This window comes from Bison bison, unplaced genomic scaffold (genome assembly GCF_000754665.1).
Source record: "Bison bison bison isolate TAMUID 2011002044 unplaced genomic scaffold, Bison_UMD1.0 scf7180017864183, whole genome shotgun sequence".
NCBI classification, from domain to species: domain Eukaryota; kingdom Metazoa; phylum Chordata; class Mammalia; order Artiodactyla; family Bovidae; genus Bison; species Bison bison.
Window position 1 is genome coordinate 8,872,046 of NW_011494755.1, and position 19,089 is coordinate 8,891,134.

Genomic DNA, 19,089 nt, shown 5'->3' on the forward strand with positions numbered 1-19,089 from the left:
GGTGTGATCACTTACCTAGAGCCAGACATCCTGGAGTGTGAAGTTAAGTGGGCCTTAGGAAGCATCACTATGAACAAAGCTAGTGGAGGTGATGGAATTTCAGCTGAGTTATTTCAAATCCTAAAAGATGATGTTGTGAAAGTGCTGCAATCAATATGCCAGCAAATTTGAAAACTCAGCTGTGGCCACAGGACTGGAAAAGATGAGTTTTCATTCCAATCCCAAAGAAAGGCAATGCCCCAAAATGTTCAAACTATCGCACAGTTGCACTCATTTCACATGCTAGCAAAGTAGTGCTCAAAATTCTCCAAGTCAGGCTTCAGTGGTACATGAGCCAAGGACTTCCAGATGTTCAAGCTGGTTTTAGAAAAGGCAGAGGAGCCAGAGATCAAATTGCCAACATCCATTGGATCATAGAAAAAGTGAGAGAGTTCCAGAAAAAATTTACTTGTGCTTTATTGATTATGCCAAAGCCTTTGACTGTGTAGATCACAACAAACTGTGGAAAATTCTTAAGGAGATGAGAATACCAGACTACATGACCTGCCTTCTGAGAAACCTGTATGCAGGTTGGGAAGCAACAGTTAGAACCAGACATGAAACAATGGACTGGTTCAAAATTGGGAAAGGAGTACGACAAGTCTGTATATTCACACCTTACTTGTTTAACTTATATGCAGAGTACATCATGAGAAATGCCGGGCTGGATGAAGCACAAGCTGGAATCAAGATTGCCGGGAGAAATATCAGTAACCTCAGATATGCAGATGACACCACCCTTATGGCAGAAAGTGAAGAGGAACTAAAAAGCCTCTTGATGAAGGTGAAAGTGGAGAGTGAAAAAGTTGGCTTAAAGCTCAACATTCAGAAAACGAAGATCATGGCATCCAGTGCCATCACTTCATGGGAAATAGATGGAGAAACAGTGGAAACAGTGTCAGACTTTATTTTTTTGGGCTCCAAAATCACTGCAGATGGTGATTGCAGCTGTGAAATTAAAAGACACTTGTTCCTTGGAAAAAAAGTTACGACCAACCTAGACAACATATTAAAAAGCAGAGACATACCTTGCTGACAAAGGCCCATCTAGTCAAAGCTATGTTTTTTCCAGTAGTCATGTATGGATGTAGGGTTGGGCTATAAAGAAAGCTGAGCACCAAAGAATTGATGCTTTTGAGCTGTGGTGTTGGAGGAGACTCTTGAGAGTTCCTTGGACTGCAAGGAAATCAAACCAGTCAATCCTAAAGGAAATCAACCCTGAATATTCATTGTAAGAACTGATGCTGAAGCTCTACTACTTTTGCCACCTGATGCAAAGAGCCGATTCGTGGGAAAAGACCCTGATGCTGGGAAAGATTGAAGGCAGGCAGAGAAGGGGACAACAGTGGATGAGATGGTTGGATGGCATCACTGACTCTATGGACATGAGTTTGAGCAAGCTCCAGGAGTTGGTGATGGACAGGGAAGCCTGGTTGTGCTGCAGTCCCTGGGGTCTCAAAGAGTCAGACACAACTGATCAACTGATCTGAACTGAACGGATAGGAACAGGATGGGGAGAGGTCGTGGTGTCCGTCTTTGCAAGCAGTCTACTGTTGTATGGAAGCAGATTGTGAAGACTTGCATATAAGGGAAAGATTTGGAACTTAACCTAAGGGTAACAGGAAGCTATCAGAAGTTACTTGTTTTATTTTTAGACACTAAGGTAATGGGATTTTCTGCTCAAAACCTCTTATGTAAGAAACCAGCGCTGTCCTGCAGTCCCCGTGGTTGCCACGGAAGCCGTTACGCTAGTAAGTGGTCCACCCTTTCGTCAGTTGTTTGCATCAAGAGTGGGCCAGTCGAAATCCTCCCTTCATGTTTTTTGTTCTACTGAAAATAAGGGTTGGCCTTTTGCTAATATTTGAAGCTGTGAGATAGAAACCTTGTGGAGTGCTAGGTGGCTACATAAAGAAAGCTGCTTTGTACAGAGAAGCAGAAGGTGAGAGATGGAATCCTGAAGGCCTTGGAATCCACCAATTCTGATAGCCCTCTTTGCCTAGGCGTGTTCAAGTCTGGTCTCTCTCTCTTGTAACCACAGGAATCCCAGCTAATACAAAGAGAGGTTAACACCTGCACGTAGGGAGTTTCAAATGACAGCATAAAAATCTGAAACCAGCTGAGTTTGGGGTCATTGTAATTGGAAGTTATATTAACTGTTACTGGTATGTGAGAAAGCTACTGCTTTTTATATTTTATGTGCAGCTACTCTCCTGTTTCTGATGGCTTTTTGACTGAATCTCTTGGAGTTTCCTAGACCAACATTTAGATTATCAGAGAGGTTATATTTTGTCTTTTTCCTTTCCTGTATGCATATATACGTGTGTGTGTGTGTGTGTGTGTGTGTGTGTAATTTCTTTTTCGTCTCTTGGTCAGAATCTTTAGAGCAGTGTTATGTAATAGCAGTGATATTCATCATTCTTATCCTATTCCTCACTTCATGAAAAAAGATTTTAATGTCTTCATCTTGGGTATAGTTTTTATAGTTCATGTCTGTAAAATAGTCTTCATCATGCTGAGAGGGTATTTTTTCTTCCAATCTGAGTTGAGTTTGAATTTTTTTTCTTTAATTTATTTTTTGGTTGCACTAGGTCTTCGTTGCTGCACGCAGACTTTCTCTAGTTGCGGTGAGCAGGGCTGCGCTCCGTCGTGGTGCTCCGGCTCCTCATTTCGTGGTGCTCCGGCTTCTCATTGCGGTGGCTTCTCTTGTTACGGAGCGCAGGCTGTAGGTGTGCGGGCTCCGGAAGTTATGGCTCTCGGACTCGGTAGTTGGGACTCTCAGCTCGAGAGCACTGGATCAGTAGTTGTGGCATACCAGCTTAGTTGCTCCCAGACATGTGGAATCTTCCTGAACCAGGGCTTGAACCAAGATCCCTGGCATTGGCAGGCAGATTCTTTTATATACTGTGCCACCGGGGAAGTTCCTAGTTTGGATTTTTAAAAATTTGAAATGGGGTAGCACATTCTTTCAAATAATTTTTCAGTAATTATCAAGTTCATATTACTTTTCCTTAGAATATGGAATAAGTTAGTTACCTTATTTATTACGTTTGAATCGTCCTTACGTTCTGTCATAATCCCTGCTGGTCTCAATGTCTATTGCTCTCCTGCAGTCCTGAATTTGATGTGATATCATAAGCAGCCCAGAGCCATGTCCTTGTTTGCATGGTTCTAACATGTATACATTTTGTTTAACATTTGTGCCTTGCAAAACAGAAATCACCAGTATTTTACTTACTACATTTATACTCATATACTTTGTTTTTTGATATAATATCTGACAGAGTTGGATTAGGGGAAAAAATGAAGAACGCTTCTTTTTTCTGTGCTCTGAAATTGTTTAAATACAAAAGAAAAGCTGAATTGACTCCATAATGCCATTTCTTTATGAGTGACATCCATCTTTGGCAATCATTTCACTCAGATCTTTTACCTCTTATTGAACCAACTTTGGTAACTTATATTTTACTAGGGAATTGTTCAGGTTATTTATATTTTCAAATTAATATGAATAAAGTTTATAATATTCGTTGTTTTTGGTACTTATAGTCTTTCTCATTCCTGAAATTGTCTATATGTATATTTCCTTTTCCTTCTCTTTCTTTCTGTCATATTTGCTAGGATCTTTTCCAGTTCATTAATTTGTTTTATTTTTATTGATTCATTCTATTTTTGAATTTGATCTACTTTTTCTAGCCTTTTGTGTTGAATAATGTTCTCATATTTTCAATAAAGTATCTAACAAAGTCATTTAAGGCTGTGATGTTTTTGGAATGTATTTGGACACATCTCGTACATTTTCATATCTAATGTTTTCAGTTTGGTTCATTTTATTTTACTTTACAATATTGTATTGGTTTTGCCATACATCAACATGCATCCACCACGGGTGTACATGTGTTCCCCATCCTGAACCCCCCTCCCACCTCCCTCCCCATACCATCCCTCTGGGTCATTCATTAATGTATAATTCTGTTTTTATTTTCTCTTTGACCCAAGGGCTCTTAGAAGAATGAAAGTTACCTGTATAGTGTCTACTTTTAAAACATTTTGTATTGAGACGATCTTTTGTCCTAGAATGTGTATTCAACCTAAATTGACAATGAGCAGGGTCTGGTTTTATCTTTATGACTTCCTCTTGAAAGTAAAGCTTTCTTTCCAGCCAAGCTTCCTGCTCCTCCTACCATACCTAAAGAGCAGTCTTTAATTGTCAGTATAATCATTAAGTTTTTCATATCTTCTGAGCAAATATTGATATTGAAACTCTGTGGAGCATTAAGTCAGAGATATTTCCAGACTTATTCAGATAAATTCAGGTAAAAAATCAAGGCAAAATCTTGCTGTACAAATTGCACATGTCAGTCGTCCTTCTCTATAGAATGTTTCATACCAGCTGTGCCACACAGTGCAGAGATCAAGGAAATTAATGTTGGAATGATTCAGTTTGATCAGTTTAATTCAGGCATGGTTCAGAGAGGATGGTTGGATTTTATTGAAGAGGAGGGAAGGAAATGATTTGCTAGAGAAGAGAAGAAAGGGCTTTCCAGAGACCAATAGTTACAAAGGCCAGTAATAAAACATATGTGTGTATATACTTCTGTTGTATGTATATGTGTTCATTACTGTTTACAAACCCTTTCATGTCCACTACTTTAAGCATTACAGTAATTCTTTGAGAAGGTATAATTATTATTTCCTGTCTTGTTGCTTGAAACACTGATGTCTGAAGAGCCTAGTGTGGAACCTAGATCTCCCTAAGCATTACAATAATTCTTTGAGAAGGTATAATTATTATTTCCTGTCTTGTTGCTTGAAACACTGATGTCTAAAGAGCCTAGTGTAGAACCTAGATCTCCCAGCGTGAGGCCCACTGTTTTTTCCATTATTTCATGCTAAGAAGGCAGCCCTCTAGAGGGTTGTCCCCAGCACAGCCCCCACTGAGGATCAGGAGAAGGAAGGAGGGGTCTGGCTACCTGGGTGTCCGCAAAACGTGTAACCTCAGTGTTTGTCTCATTTGAGATCCCTGCAGTGAAGTTGAACGAGTTGCTCGAGAACTTTTACGTCACCGTAAAGAAGAGTGACGGCTCAGACTTCCTGGCCACGTCACTGCACGCCATCCGCCGAGGCCTGGACCGCATCCTGAAGAACGCAGGGGTGGGCTTCTCCATCACCAGCAGCACCTTCAGCTCGTCCACCAAGAAACTCAAGGAGAAGCTGTGGGTGCTGAGTAAGGCAGGGATGTCAGGGGCCCGCTCTCGCAACATTGTCTACTTCTCCGTCTCGGACGAGGAGGAGATGTGGCAGACGGGGTGTCTGGGGGATGACAGCCCTATCACGCTCCTGTCCACCGTGGTCAAGTACAACAGCCAGTACCTGAACATGAGGACGCTGCAGGAGCACGCCGACCTGATGTACGGGGACATCGAGCTGCTCACAGACCCGCAGAACCATTCCTACTTCGCCCGGACAGACAGCGTCAAGCGGGAGAGCCGGAGCGCTTCCACCCGCGTTTGCCATGGCAAGATCTACCACGAGCATTCCAGGGGCCACAAACAGTGTCCTTACTGCCTCCTCTACAAGTACATGTATGTCCACCGGCCGCCCACCCAAATGGAGGCCAAGTCCCCTTTCTACCTTACAGCCAGGAAGGAGGCTGCAGACATGGGCAGGGTGTGGTATGAGGAGCAGAGGATGGGCCTGCGGTCTCTTCGGGGAGTTGTCCCGAACTTAGCCAAGAAGGTCAAGCTGGAAAACTGTGAGAACTTCACCTTCGTCTCATTCACTCAGGTGTCCAGGAGGCTCAGCTCCCACAGCTGCTGCCAGTGAGTGCCCCCTGCCTCCCGGCCACTACCCGACTCATCCTAGTCAGGGGGCGCTCCCCCCTGCAGCCAAGGCTAGAGCTCCGAGGCCGCCGGGATGACCATAACTTCATGGTCAGGGTGTGGGACTTCCTGTTTCTTTGACTTCAGATTTGTTTTTTTAACTGAAAGTAGACAAGTGAAGATTTAGAATGTTTTATCCAGATGTGTGTCACCTCTGTTAAATTATAGAATCTAATACAATGTATAAATGACTACATACACAAGAGCAAAGAAGTTCATTTTATCTAGTGCCTTTTTAGCACAGATTTTCTCAAAAAAAGAAGAAAAAAAACTTTCAGTAGTCATTAAAAAAAAAAAATCCCAGTAGCCTAGTAGCTTTAGAATGTTTTGAAGACTCTAAACACTTTAATGAATTACAGTAAGGATCTAGGAGGAGAGAGGCAGACAGGTTAACTACTTCCGGGAGAAAACTTGTGCTTGGCACTCCTCTCTGTGTTTGGTTGGTGGATAACTTGACCCTGCAGAGCATGCAGCCTTGCTTGGTGGAAGGTCATGGAGCTCCACTCAGTCATGCTGATAGAAAAGCAGGGCTGCTCTCAGCCCTGGGAGGAACTTGAGCTCTGCATCAATGGAGACAGTTTTATGAAAAAAGATTAATACACCAAACAGTGCTTGTGAGAACAAGATTTCCAGTGAACGAGGTGGTTCGAGGGAACATCCTGCAGTGAGAGAAAGTGTCTTGGAAAAGCGATCTGTGATCAAAACGTGAAAAACCTCCTGAAGCAGAAGTGCCTACATTTTCTTTCTCAGTGTGCTGTGAAAGCTGTTTTCGTTTGAACACTGTTTAGAGGTTTTTTGTGGTTTTTTTTTTCATCTGTTCTTTGTGCCCGGCAGTTGTTCTGTCAGCATATAGCACTGGATCTGTAAAACAACTGAAAGTAATTTTCAGGCTTAACCAGGAAAAAAATCCAACAAAATAAGCTGCAAAGAAAAAAAAAAAATCCCCAAATGTGTTTTTATTAAAGAGTTTTGAAGTATATTTGTCAAAGTACGACTTTTTCAGCCACAAGAGATGTCATCATTTGAGGTTGGCACCAATGCTTGGCACACGATGATGTGCCAGCCTACCAGGTAAGCAAACCCAGCATCAAGGACATAATGGTAAAAATCAGACCGGTGATAGGCTATTAACAGTGTGAACACATTTCACTCAGGTGGGATTTAATCTGACCATATGTTATTCACACATTAACAGAAAGTTACAATAACTGCTCTCAATTATAAATGAAAAAAGGAACCCAAAGAGTACTAATTGATAAAAATAACTTCTAGGGAATCTTCATTTTGTATCTGAGGAAAGACTGCCACAACCTCACACCATTTTGTTCCTGTGTGTGCTTTCTAACCCACAATTAAAATTCCAGTATACGTTCATTTTGCAGGAGTCCTAAAATTAGTCATATTTCTTTTTCAAAATTTTGTTTCAGTATTAATTGTTTTTAAAAAATCATTCACTGGCCCTTGAAATATGTAATACTTCCTTTACTGGAGAGGACTCAACCAATGCTGCCTTAAGGTTTCATGTTATTCCCTTTTTAGTTCCTGCAACACTTATTTTATTAGTTGATCTTTCCTGAATGTAGATTAACTTTGGTATGTCTCCATCTGTGTGTAAATAACAGGTAATATGTAATAAGCAGTATTATAAGCTATTGACTACTGTTCTGTTGTGGTTTCCTATAGGGATTTTAGGATTTTGATTAAAAAGAGACAGAACCTGAGGTACAGTTTCCCTCACTTGCTGAACACCCAAAGGAAATTTCACTTGAAGATAGCAAATGGTCATTTTTCTTGTCAGTACTGCTCTTAAACAGAAATATAACCTACGTGAAACTGTTGGGCAGAGCCTGCAGCCTAATTAATAAGACTTCCATTTTTATTTTAAATAGATTCAAGAAAAAATTGCCGTTAGGTGTCGCTGGGATCTTTTCAGATTTTAACATTTCCAAAAGTAGTAATAACTGATCCAGAGGCTATAATCTTTCTGTCGACAGTGGCTTTTCATCAGCTGAATAACAGTCTCTGCCTCAGCTTTGTCGCTTATCACCCATGTGGTGAACTTTCAACCCTCAGAGTTCTAAAGGGGATGATTATGATTAGAGTCAGGAGGTAGAATCTCCAGTGATGCCTGATGGAAGGAAAGAGTCATTATCTCATTGTCCGAACTGCCCTTCATCAAACTGCCCTAAATGCCCTTCCCGTTCCTCCTTGGGGACTGGGAGTGAGAAAGAGCACATGTATCAGGTGTTGCTCTGCGCCATCCACTGTGTATTTGTATGTAGGGGTGTGTGTGTGTGTGTGCACACACACGTTAAGCTTATAGGTAGGAACACGTAATAAACCCGCTAACCTGGCAAACACCTGTCCTGCTACACGGCTGTGTCCATGGTCAGACGATCTAAGGGGGCTGCGTAGCTAGCTCGCTAGCCTTCAGAGCTCAGGCCGTCGTTCTGTCTTTTCAGCCAGCTCTCAATCATACCTGCTGGGATCTCGGGGATTTTCTCCTCTTGGCCTGATAAGCCAGCGGAAGGGAGAACCCCAAGAGAAGAAAGGGGAAGGTTATGAGTACTTTCTCCACTTACCTGTAGTTGTTGTTTTTTTTTTTAATTCATAAGTGGAATTGAGTAGGGGGAATTGGCATGTTCACAGAGGCAGAAGTTGCCGTGGCTCCTGTCAGGAATGGTGGGGCTGAAGGTACTTCGGGAGGACCCCGCAAGTCCTGTGGGTGAGCTCTCGCCTGCAGTGTTTCTGCATCTGCTCTAAAGGGAGCCCTGCTTGCTTGGTACCTCCTCCCCAGAATCTCCCCAGTCTCCCCTGGGAAGTTTATTCTGCCAGAGACACCTGGGGCATCAGCTTTAAGGGAGTGATTCATTGAAATGTAAAGGCGTTAGCACAGCACTGGACACACGGTTAATTATGCAATAAGTCTTCCCTATTTAGTTACAGTCTTTGGGAAAAGCAATAATGATATTCAGCTAATCTGCTTTATACCACTTATTCCTTCCATGATGGAAAGTCTCCTTTAAACTGTTAAACTTGAAGAGGAAACCAAACCTTATAATCTGGTCACATTTATACCCAACACATCAAATTCTACCTCCTACACCTCGAAGCCCGGATACCTCAGATATAAGCAAAAACGATTAAAGAATTTCAGAGAAGCCCTGAGAGGCTTTGTGAGAAAGCTTTCCATTGTTTACTGTGTTTGCAAAGGGGAGTGTTATGGGAAAACCTAACCAAAGTTGTGAAAGGATTGGTCTCCTCAGTGATGTGGCATTTCCCAGCTTTCCTTGGGTTATGTGCTGTATTAACCTGCCCTGACTGACTCATGGTGTTTGTAGAAGTGTGAAACTCTTGTTACTTTGATTTTTATCTCAATTCAGCCTTATTAGAACATCAAGCACTGTGCCTACTTCTATCAGCATGTTCATAGACAGCCATGGAGAAAATCTAGACAAAATAGTCCTCCCATAGAAGCGGAAGCCTCTGGCTATACAGGAAGGATGGCCAGATTGGCAGCGCCTTCTCTCCTCGGGTGGTCAGTGCTGGTCTCCGTTTCCTCAGCTGTGCGGTGAGATGATTGGAATTGATCATCTCCAGAGTGGTCAGTGTTAACGTCCCTGCAGTTCCTTAAGGCCATCTAGTCAGGAAGTGGCAAAACCAGGAGGCAGAATTCCTAATTCCTCAAGACCATACACTCAGTCTCCTCAATGAGTGCTTCTCAGTATATTGGAATGCTTTCTTTAGGAATAATAATTTTCTTCAAGTTTCACAACTCCTTAAAATTAATATTTTGTTACCTCTGGAGGCAGCAGAATATTGATTATTTTTCTTAGATTAGGCCAACACCTAATGACCATTGGTAATTAACATGTATTGTTACCACTTAAAATGTTTAAATATTACGCTTATCAGATAATACATCCCTTTGTTGCTTTTTTTGAAATCTGGATTGCTCACCATTTTTGAGCTAGTAACCAATTACCTTTAGCCATCCAGGAATACAAACAATGAAGACCTCAAAGAAGAGTTACCTCATTTCCTCTAAGGAGCTCCAGTTTAGTCTAAGTTAAGGCCCATACATACTGAGTAACTGTTAACCAACAGCCCTGAGCCGAAGAATACATTAAAAGTTTCAAATTCATGTGTATCTTTAAATGCTTTTACTTTGGGGGTGATCTTTTAATGATGCTCTATTTTAAGAGAAAACAAATTTGTTTAGGCAGAGTTCTTAGGTAGGAATCTTTGTTGTTTTTTCCCATATAAATTATTATCTGAGCAAAAACATGAGGGGGAGACTGGTGATGACCTAAAGCCGAACTCCCTTTCTAAGAGAAGAAGTGGCTTTGGGAGATGAGAACTAGTTTATCTGGAAATTGCTCTGTTCTGTACCCATGTATCCTGACACCGGGGGGTTTCCTAAAACTCCTCTGGGGGAGGTGTCCTGTCCTGGCCAAGTTCACCAATTATGATGATGATGGTTTTCAGCACTTCTAGTTCTTTACAGCCCAAGAAATCCAGAGAAGTTCCTTATGTTTTCATTGTTGATCAGAATCAGATTTTTATGCTCAATTAAAATACTTTATTATTTATCTAATGTGGTTCATTTGGAAATTAATAATTTCAGGAAATAGTTATTAAGACCCAGAAAAAGATCACTGGATTATATGTAGATGCATATTGCTTCCATTAATATTAAAAGCAATTAGGTAGATCCCTCCCTGACATTGAGATGAGAATGGGCTCCTAAATAAAACAGTAAAACAGATTTGATTAATTTACATTTGGCCATAGTTATTGTTACTGATTTACTCCAATAAGTTTCTGAAAGATTCAGATTTGACTATGGTAAGTGCTTCTCATGGCTGCCTTGTATTCTCATTTAATTCTCACAACAGCTCTGCAAGCTAGGTCTAATTATTCCTATTAACTGAGAAACCAAGGCTAAATCTCCCTAAGTCTCACAGAGTTAATAAATTGGAGAACTTAAGTTTGAGCCCAAGTCTTCTCACTCCAAATGTGCTCAAGGCATTGATGGTCCAGTGGTTAAGACTCCGTGCTCCTAGAGCAGGAGACATGGACTCCAACCCCAATCCCTGGTCAGGAACTAAGATCTCACATGGGTAGCCAAAAAAACAAACAAAAACCCCAACCCTAAACTACCTTCTTCAGGCCCAAAGAGGTCAATTTATCACAGAGCTTTTTTTTTTTTTTTTTTAAATGTTGGTTTTTTGGCCACACTGTCCAGTATGTGGGATGTTAGTTTCCCAACCAGGGATCAACCTATGTCCCCTGGAATGGAAGCCCAAGTCTTAACCACTGAACCACCAGTGAACTCCCTATCACAGAGCTTTGAAAAATTAAACAGTTTCTGCTTGTTTGGGAAATATTTTTTCTCAAACCATATTGTGTCATACCTTGTATGTGCTTTCTCACTAATTCAGTATTTTTATATAATTCAATAATTCCTGGAAAGCCTGATTGTTTTTTGTGAATGAGTATGACATCGTCTGCCTATTGAGAACCTTCTGTGTTTATCCAGTAAATTACTTGTGTTATCTTTTGTCCACCTTAAAGGGAGATGATCATGCCAGTTTAGTCTAATAAAAGTCAAGTCGTTTACAAAGTGTACCTCTTTTGACATGGGTATTACTGCTGAAATGTAAAGGACCTCCTAACCTACATCACAATTATACGCTCAGGGTTTTTACTTTTGCTTTTTAATTTTGACATCAGAGAATTTTTACAATCTTTAGGCTAAAGCATGCTTATAGCAAAATATACTTATTTAGTCATTTGTTTTCTGTTCTTTCCTTTATGAGTACATGTTTTTCTGTTATGAGACTTAAAAAAACAAAAGGCTCTGGTTGTTTTGATTGTTAACTCTGAGATAGCCTAGGCAAATCCCCCTATTTTACCATTAAGAAATGGAAACTCAGAGATACCAAAGAGCCCATCCAAGGTCAGCAAGACAATAAGTAGTGGAGTGAAGACTAGAAAATTAATCCAGAATCTTCCTTCTATACCATAGCTGGGAAGATTTGGATTTTTTTTAAATTCATTAACGGGACTGCGTCTGGCAGAACATCTGGCTAGCAGAAGCCTCTGGTGAGTTCCAGCCTTCCCAGAAAAACACTCATAAAGACCCAGAAGAAGGCTGCCTCTCAATTCTAGAATCTAGGAGAAATCTTACAATTTACAAGGCATCTGGAGGCGGACTGAGAAAAAACGTTTCAGGTTGTAGCTTACTGCTTTCTTTTGTTTTGACTCATGAAACAGAGGTTCTGTGAAACAGAAAATCTGAAAGGTATTTAATACTTGTTCTCATTAACCATGTCTGTCTCCTTACTCAAAGCCCTGGCGCTAGAGAAGTAACTGGCTTATCCTTTCTCTTAACCAGATTCTCTGTCCTGCCCTTTCTTCCGTCTCCCCAGCCACCTCCTCTTCATTCAGTCCAACTCCAAGTCCTGGGGCTAACACGTGAGCAGAAAGCAGAGAGGGCCTATCAGTGGCATCATGCGTTTTGAGAAAAACACGGGAACAGTAGATAAGCAAGTAGCAGAATATGCAAATATTGTGATTTTTCACATACAGTGTAGGATCAGAGAGAGATCCAGAAAACCAAGCAGTAAAAAGGAAGAGGATGCCACTTCAGTAGCAAAGTGTGAAAGTAGAAATTGGGCTTGGAAATATGCACATCTCTTTACCCTCAACCTGTACATCCAGTAGAAGGGATTTGACAAACACTTAGGTGGACAGATGGCATAACCAAAGGCAAATACGGAGTTTGAGGGATAAGGACAGCATTTAAGTATGAGAATAGAGAAAAAAACGGGGCATTAAAAATACGACTGAACCAAGGAAAATGAATAGCTTCCACAACACTTGAAAATGAAAGTGATCTGCAGGGAACAAAATTTTAGAATTCTCTGTGTCATATTTGAAGGAACTGAAGAGTCACTTCTATGTGGCAGTAATATGTTACCTTAAGATGGGGATGGACTAAACGAGAAAGACAGTGGAATACAATGAAAAAGACCAGAAAGAAGGATTTCAAGGGAGCTAAAAACACAGTAACAGATTAAAATCCACATTGGAAATAGAAAATAATACTGATGCTTAAAAAAAAAAACTAAACGTGAAGGACAAACTTGATATTTTCTTCCTAATGTTCTTTCAAAAGAAACAGGAGAAGAAAATATGGGAAAGATAATGGATTCAAAAAACAGAACATTAGCTAAATACTACTGACATTTGCTTTCCTGATGGAAAGACCAGATTGACAAAAAAAATCATTAGACTATAAAAATGAAACCTTCCCTGAACGAAATGAAAATCTGTGTTTAGATTGAAAGGTCTCACTGCATTCCAGGCCAAAAGTGAAATTTGTTCCTAATCACCTCCTGGCAAAATTTTAAACTACCAGGGAGAGAGAATGAAAAATCCTGCAGCCTTTCATTCAGTCAGACTCCAGACTGACTTTTCGCTGTTGCACCAAGTAAGTGCCAGGAAACAATAGGGAATTCTGAGGGGGAAAGTGACTCTGGGATATGATAACATTTATGTGTTGTACACAGTTTATGTGTAAAGATAAGGGACATATGACATTCAAGAAAGAAACCATATTATGTACTATTCTTATAAAGATATACTGCAACCTACAAAGCTTGGTTAAATTTTTTTTTTTTTTTTTACTGAATATGATTTCAAGGGACTCTGCAGTATCAGATCATTACCCACTAGAAGAAAGATATGTTTGCTTTTAAATAGATAATATGGCCAGAAGCCACGTATCCCAAAATGCCCAAAGTCCTCACTCACTAAATGGACTGAACTAATACAAGAAAATGAAAAACAGTTGCCACCGCACAGCATCATATTTCTTCATTTTTTAATTACTGAAGTAATACTTGATCCCAAATAGTTCAGTTGGTAAAGAATCTGCCTGCAATGCAGAAGACCTGGGTTCAGTCCTTGGGTTGGGAAGATACCCTGGAGAAGGGAAAGGCTACCCACTCCAGTGTTCTGGCATGGAGAATTCCATGGACTCTTATCAGTCCATGGGGTCACAGAGTCGGACACAACTGAGCAACTTTGACTTTCATAGTATAAATAGAAAATTTAGATATCTTTTTACAAGTATAATTGCTCTATTTTCCTCACTACCATTTAAAACACTATCTTGATGGTCCCTTGCTTCCATATGAGAACAGGGAGGGGGGTCCCCACGTTTGTCTTGGGGTCTGAGAGCCCAGACCAGAGCTTGTGGAGGCCGTCCTGTGTGCTTCTCCACTATTCCCAAACTCAGAACTAACAGCAGGTGCAAAAGTAGAAAATTACAGAAGATAAATGTGTGTTCTAACAAGAGACCAGGAGAAATGAAACTTGTTTTACAAGAGTACAAATGCCAGAAAAGTTCAGTTTCAACAACAGGAAACTGGCCAGAGGCATTTGAGGGGCTTTCCTCAGCTGTAATTGAAGTTTTACGTAATTGTGTTTAAATTCAGACAGTAAGAGAATAAAAGCAGTAAAAACAAAAACAAAAGAGCTCACTAAGTTACTTCCAGGGTCTACAGTGTCAGTGTTAGAACTTAAACCTGGGTTGCTTCGTTTTGGTTTTCATTTGGTTGCACTGGACAGACTTGAAAACACCCAGTAATACTGAATATCGTTGACCTTGCTCAGGTCCTTCCTGGTGGTATGAAGGTTTTGTCTGTGCCCCCAAGTGGTCATGACAATTGAAACTGGAATTTACATTTTAAACAGCCTTAGCACGTTTGCTTTAAATTTAGCGATAGAAAAGTGAGTGGGTTGCTTTGCGTTTGTTTAGTTTTTCTTCTGAAGCACAGCAAAACCTCTTCCAGATGGAAGGAGTCTCTTACGGATAAATTCCAAGTGTAACCTTTCGCAGGGTCTCCTCTTGCTTGGCTATAACTGACAAAAGTCTGTTCACTCTAACTATTTGGACAAGAAACACGATGCTTTTATTTAAAATGGTAATGCTTTCTCTGTAGTTGTATGTTCCAAAAGATAGCAACAAAACTGTGTCCTGATGTTTTTGTTGTCTTGGATCTTTTTTTTAATGTAGAGAGGCTGTCCATAATTTCTTAATACTGGGAACATCATTCTGAATGACAGAGGAAATGGTCAGTACCTTGAATTATTTTATTGTATCATTTTCAACTTTTTCTTTCTTCCTCCAGTGTGGCCTGCACATTTACTCCTATTTTTGTGCACATGTGATCTCCTGAGTGGGAAAGCTTGCAAAACCTTGATTTTCTGTCATAAGAGTGTCAGGGTTTCTTGTTCATTTAGCCCAGCCCTCTCATTGATAGTCTAGTGGAGTCTTAACGGTTTGCAAGGTTCTGGGTTTTTTTTTTAAGCTGTTGGTGTATTGTTCGGTTTGGTTTACGTACATGCAGCTTGACTGTTTAACCCAGATTTTTAAAAATAAAATGTTAATGTATATTTTATGTCTGTTTTATTAAAATAACTGAGTCATTTTAACTTACTCAGCAGTATGTATGGTTTCTGGATTTTTTTATTTTAGTATCATGTTTCTGGAAATATGTTTTCCTTTGTATTTTGCAAAATGTTAGGATATTTTGAGCTGCTCTGTACCTGTATCCTGTGTCTCCTGGCTGTTGCTCTGGGTGAAATAGTTCTGACTGACTCTCCCTCTGGTTCTTTGACTTGAGTTTCTTCACTAGGTGGGCTGAGAGCCCATTTGGGAAACTCAAATCCTTAAGTATTTTTCAGAAACTTGTTTGTTAGGAATGATCTTAACTGTTGTATATAGAGAGAGCAATAAATTTCAGTGACTGTATATTGACCATTGTATATATGTCTCTAATGTTTTTCTGCTCTTTAAATTAGTATTTATGACTTTGTTGTTGTTCAGTCACTAAGTTGTGTCCAACTCCGCGACCCCATGGATTGCAGCATGCCCAGGCTTCCCTGTCCTTCACTATCTCTCCAAGTTTGCTCAAACTCATGTCCATTGAGTCGGTGATGCCATCCAACCATCTCATCCTCTCTTGCCCCCTTCTCCTGCCCTCAGTCTTTCCCAGCATCAGGGTCTTTTCCAGTGAGTTGGCTCTTTGCATCAGGTGGCATTTATGGTTTTAAGGGAGTGCATTTAATCCTAAAGCCTTTTAAAGTTGAAATTTACTGCTCTCTAGATATATAAGAGTTAAAATAATTCCTAAGAAACAAGTTTCTGAAAAATACTTAAGGATAAGTATAATGTGGTAATAGTGAAAAGATGAGAAGTTTCCTTCACAGTTATTGACCCTAAAGGCAAATTTCATCTCTGCTCATTGTTTTGCTTATAATTTTTAAAAAGACTCCTGAACCAGTTAAAAAATTTGATGAGCGCTATAGGTCATCTTCTGAAGAAGATCCATATTTGCATGCAACATTACACATATAAACCCACATTGAAAAACTAATGCACTAGATTTCTAAAAGTTATCTTTTTGAGATTTATGCTGAAATAGTTAAGAATCTGTTTCAGAATAATCCAGAGGGATAGAGAAGGTGGAGGTGTAGATAGTACATAAACTGGCCTCAGAGTAGATCATTATGAAAGCAGATCATTGGGTACAGGAGAATTCATTATACTCTCCTGGGTTTTTGTAGATATATTTGAAATTTTCTCTAAGGCAGAGTTTAAAACAAACACACCAAAAAATTCTTTTATTAGAGATTCCCCAACCCTCCTCACCAATCGTAGAGATTCACAGAATTTTCAAGCTGAAAAGAAGGACCTAAGGAAAGTCAAGAGTAACGATGCTGATAAAAAAGATCCTCTAGATAATACCCGAGGGAAATTTTCAGGCAAGAATGCTGAGTTGCAGTAGTAAGGGCAAAAACAAGTGAAATTTCTACCAGATGGGAACACATTTTTGTCTCTCAGTTTAATATAGAGAGAAGATCTGGGGAACTCCTGATTCCCGTGGTCTTAGGTATGACGTGGAGATGGGTACAACAGGTCTCTAACGATGGAGATGTGATCCACCACACTGAAAGTGCTGTGAAGATGGCCACCCTGAGCTGGGGTCCCAAGGGCCTGGGGTAGCACAGGGCTTTCTTGGCCTTGAGGACAAATACTCCTCACGGTGTTGCTCTGGAAACTACATGCTACCAGAATCTTGGAAGAACAGAGAACCTGCAGACAAGGGCCAGCAAGGCTGCAAGTGTAGGGTGGACAGACACAGACGTGTCCGTGGCCTGGTGCCCCCACTCTCCCTTGGGTGTCAAGACAGTACCTCTCAATGCCTGAGGGTCTCTCTCGTGACCCGTGCCTTTTGGCTTGTTTTGGTCTGTCCATCTCCTCTTTCTCAGTCTCCCAGATTAGAACCTGGAGCCCCAGCCGGTGTGCAGCCTGTCTACCTTCCCCAGCACATTTCCTTTTCCGTTTCTGCTCGGTTTCCATTTTATTTCCTGCTCTGCTTAGGACCATTTTCACTACCATTTTTGCTGGGAACACACCAGGGACAGACACGAAAGACATTAAACAAGATCTATTTCAGCAATAAACAAGCTTCTTGTATTTCTCATGGGATCCCAAAGAAATAAGGATGAGAAATAAAAATTCCTGCAGGAGTATTTACAATGTACTCAGCTGTTGAAATGTTCCAAATGCAATCAAGGAAGTAATTTAGCACATTTCTAATACACTTAAGTATGGTAATAATGTGTAAGAGTTTGGTCACATTTAAAGAACCCTGTGAATCTTTCAGGACATTATTACAGAATCTAACACCCACCAATAGCAAATAACATTTTCGACAGTTAATAGTTAATACTGTATTTGTGGTTTGCTGTTGTCGGTCCCTAGGACAATGGCCCAGAATTGAAAGGATATAATTGAGTCTTCCCCTAGGCAGGGGACAGCATGATCCGGATGGCTCCTTTTGTCCTACAGTCTCAGGATATGTGCAGACTATGCACAGTCCTCTGTCACGCATTTCTCCCTTAGTGTAACAACCCAGACAGGGCACTGTTGCCCAAGTGCCAGTCATTCATGTCCCTCCTCCACAATTCTGTGATAGCTATTCTGTTATTTACTATTTTTTTTAATGATCCATTTTTTTTTTAACTTGAATTTATTTTAAAGCTAGAAATAAGTACTTCTTCAAAAATCAGAGTTCCTGGAGTCAAACCTCTCAGGTTCAGATTCCAAGTCTGCCTCTTCCTAGTTCTGTGATCATGGGCAAGGTATTTGACCTCTCTTTGCCTCCATTTCTTCATCTTTAAAATGGATATAATAATACCTACCTTGTAGGGTTGTGGTGAGGATTGAATAAGGATTTTAACATATATAGAGCACTTAGTACAATGACCAGTACCTAGCAACTGTCAAAAAATAATAACCATTAGCTATGCTTGTTTATGGGCTTCCCAGACGGCACTAATGACAGAACCTGCCTGCCAGTGCAGGAGATGTGAGAGAGAACGGGTTCGATCCCCGGGTTGGGAAGATCCCCTGGAGGACGGCCTGGCAGTCCACTCTAGTATTCTTGCCTGGAGAATCCCATGGACAGAGGATCCTGGTGGGGTACAGTCAATAGGGTCGTAAAGAGTTGGACATGACTGAAGCGACTTAGCACACACGCATGCCTGGTTATTTATATTGCCACATAATTGCTGTATTACTTGCAGTACATTGAGATAAAAATACATAACTACTGAAGTTAAAAATGTTCACCCATATACACCTCAAGAATCCTCTCTAGCGTAACACAATAACCACCCTGTGGGAAGCAGCTTGGCCACCATTCTCCTTGGCTTCCATGACTTAAGGCCTCACTGTCTCCAAGTTTTTTCGCTGCGTCTCTAGATTCTTTTTCAGGCATCTCATCCGTTGACTCTCATTCATACTGACTCAGTTTTATATACTTGGTCAGGGTGATTTCACCCACTCCCAGGGCCTGAGCATAAGCAGACCTATGTTATCGAAACCTTTCTCAACTGGGGCTCTTCATCCGAACCACAGAACGCAGAACTCGACTCAACTGCCTGTTCGCTCAGTTCTCCCGGGGAGAGCTAGTGCCTTTCTAGATCAGGGGAGAGATGTTCCTTCCTTCCAGATGGTGGAGGCCTTAGCGCTTACTGCTCTAGTGGAAGCCCAGCTGAGAAAGGCTCCCCAGCCCCCTGGCCCACCGGC

At 40.8% G+C, this 19,089-nt stretch overlaps 1 protein-coding gene across 2 annotated transcripts in view; it reads left to right on the top strand.

Annotated features, from left to right (window-relative positions):
• Nucleotides 1–11,544, top strand: part of KIAA1958 (KIAA1958 ortholog) — a 130,173-nt gene extending 118,629 nt beyond the window's left edge. For both annotated transcript variants that reach the window (XM_010843589.1, XM_010843588.1), the window contains one exon: nt 5,056–11,544. In XM_010843589.1, the coding sequence (XP_010841891.1) occupies nt 5,056–5,862 (807 nt within the window). In that variant the 3' untranslated portion in view covers nt 5,863–11,544. The remainder of the gene's footprint in view (nt 1–5,055) is intronic.
• Nucleotides 11,545–19,089: the final 7,545 nt, after the last annotated feature.